Source organism: Anneissia japonica, unplaced genomic scaffold, assembly GCF_011630105.1.
Source record: "Anneissia japonica isolate Jap-2015-1 unplaced genomic scaffold, ASM1163010v1 scaffold3845_len455572_cov173, whole genome shotgun sequence".
Taxonomy (NCBI): Eukaryota; Metazoa; Echinodermata; class Crinoidea; order Comatulida; family Comatulidae; genus Anneissia; species Anneissia japonica.
This window is the reverse complement of record NW_022728625.1, coordinates 81,480-83,159: the sequence shown is the minus strand read 5'-3', so window position 1 is coordinate 83,159 and position 1,680 is coordinate 81,480. Positions and strand designations below refer to the sequence as shown.

Here is a 1,680-nt window from a genome sequence, read left to right as displayed (position 1 = left end):
GTTGTAACTAGGAAATAATAGTAAATAATATTCTTATTAGTTATATGAAAAAAAGTGCATGGAGGTTAGAAATGGGCCGATACAGTATAGGTGTTTCTTTTTTTCAATCCATGGGTGGCCACTTTAAATGTTGACTGTAATCATTGTTACGGGTATCACTAAAATTAGCTAACATTTTTCTTTACTGTTGTTTATAACCTAACATTTTCTTTTGCTGGAGTTGGTTCAAGGGGAGTATTTTTCAAAGATAATGAAACGATATAAAAATAATATTTTAAAATTAAGGAGTAAACGATGTAAAAAGTATTAAAAAAAAAAAAAACACAAATCTGGAGCGCCAGGCACTCGCCAGAATGGGTGAATTGCTTTTATTGGGTCCCGGCTGAAGGCGCTGACAGACCCCAGAGCCGCACTGCTGTTCTTATTCTTGTTCTTGTTAAAACTTTATTAGCGTAGCGACGCCAGAAATTGTGTACATATTCTGAGAGGTGATTTGCAACAAACGTTCATCGCCCTTTTTTTTTTTGTTGTTAAAACTTAAATTGGACCTCAGGGTTCCCCTTACACATACAAAACAAAACAGGGGTTTTACAAGGACTTTACATTACTGCCATTACCACTAATAGAGAAGATCGCAATGATGGCTTGATCGATTAAGGATGTGTTCTTTAGAACTGAAGTCTTGGTATTCATTTATTTTTCCAATTTTAAGATTGTTTTTTTTCAATTTTAAGATATTTTAATTTTGTACTAATGAACATTCTAAATAACATTTTTTTTTACAAATAAACATTCTAATTATTTAAAAATTTCTATCTTATTAGCTCTTATATAATAACTTTCACCTGTACCGTATTTAAGCGTGAAGGTATGCGCGGACAGATTAGCGGCCCGCTCTTGTTTGTAATTGGTTTCGTCTTCTTTTAAAATTGCCATCGTGTTTTTCTTGTCTCTGTGTTGTTTGCTCTAATTAAGCTATGACCTGGGTTTTTTTTGTCACATTATTTTATTCTGTGTGTGTGATTTATTTTTTATTTAAAAAAAATAAAGAATGAATTTACATACAAGTGAAATAAAGTCTTATCTTACTTTGGGCATTCAAACCCTACGGAACTATGTTTTCCATATGACCGGAAAAATACATTAATTGCGTCGACATTATAATTTTTTCAACAATATTTAACTTATAACATTCAAACTTAATAACGTAAAGAATATCTCCTTTAAAAATAACATACCTTCTTGAACAATTTGTAGTATGGTTTGGCTTCAATAAGTGAAACAAATAAGCCAACAGCAAGTATTATTACTGCAACACGGTTCATCTTCGCCTTGAGTGTGGTTTCGTCTCGTTGACAGTGAGGTAAACTGGTACCGTGAATACGAAACTTTGCTTATTTTATAGACTCATCAGCGAGTCAATTTGATATGAGGGATATAATTTTCTTCGCCCTTTGTATTTGCGTATAAAAGTAGCACCAAAGTTACCCTAAGTAAAGTAGAACAGCCCTGTGCGTTTGTTTTTTTGCATAATATAAAATTTCACAGTACGCCTCTCTAAATCAATAATATTTTCTTGTCAAATTACATGTGAAATTCCTTCAATCTTTAAAGATAATAAAACTTAACAAATGTATATAAATAAGCTTTTTTATATTGCCTCACTCCCACACACACACA

At 32.0% G+C, this 1,680-nt stretch overlaps 1 protein-coding gene across 2 annotated transcripts in view; it reads right to left on the bottom strand.

The window, feature by feature from the left end:
• LOC117114436 (transcription elongation factor SPT6 homolog) overlaps nucleotides 1-1,371 on the bottom strand; it is a 22,183-nt gene extending 20,812 nt beyond the window's left edge. For both annotated transcript variants that reach the window (XM_033258100.1, XM_033258101.1), the window contains exon 1: nucleotides 1,239-1,371. In XM_033258100.1, the coding sequence (XP_033113991.1) occupies nucleotides 1,239-1,325 (87 nt within the window). In that variant the 5' untranslated portion in view covers nucleotides 1,326-1,371. The remainder of the gene's footprint in view (nucleotides 1-1,238) is intronic.
• Between the last annotated feature and the right edge of the window lie 309 nt (nucleotides 1,372-1,680).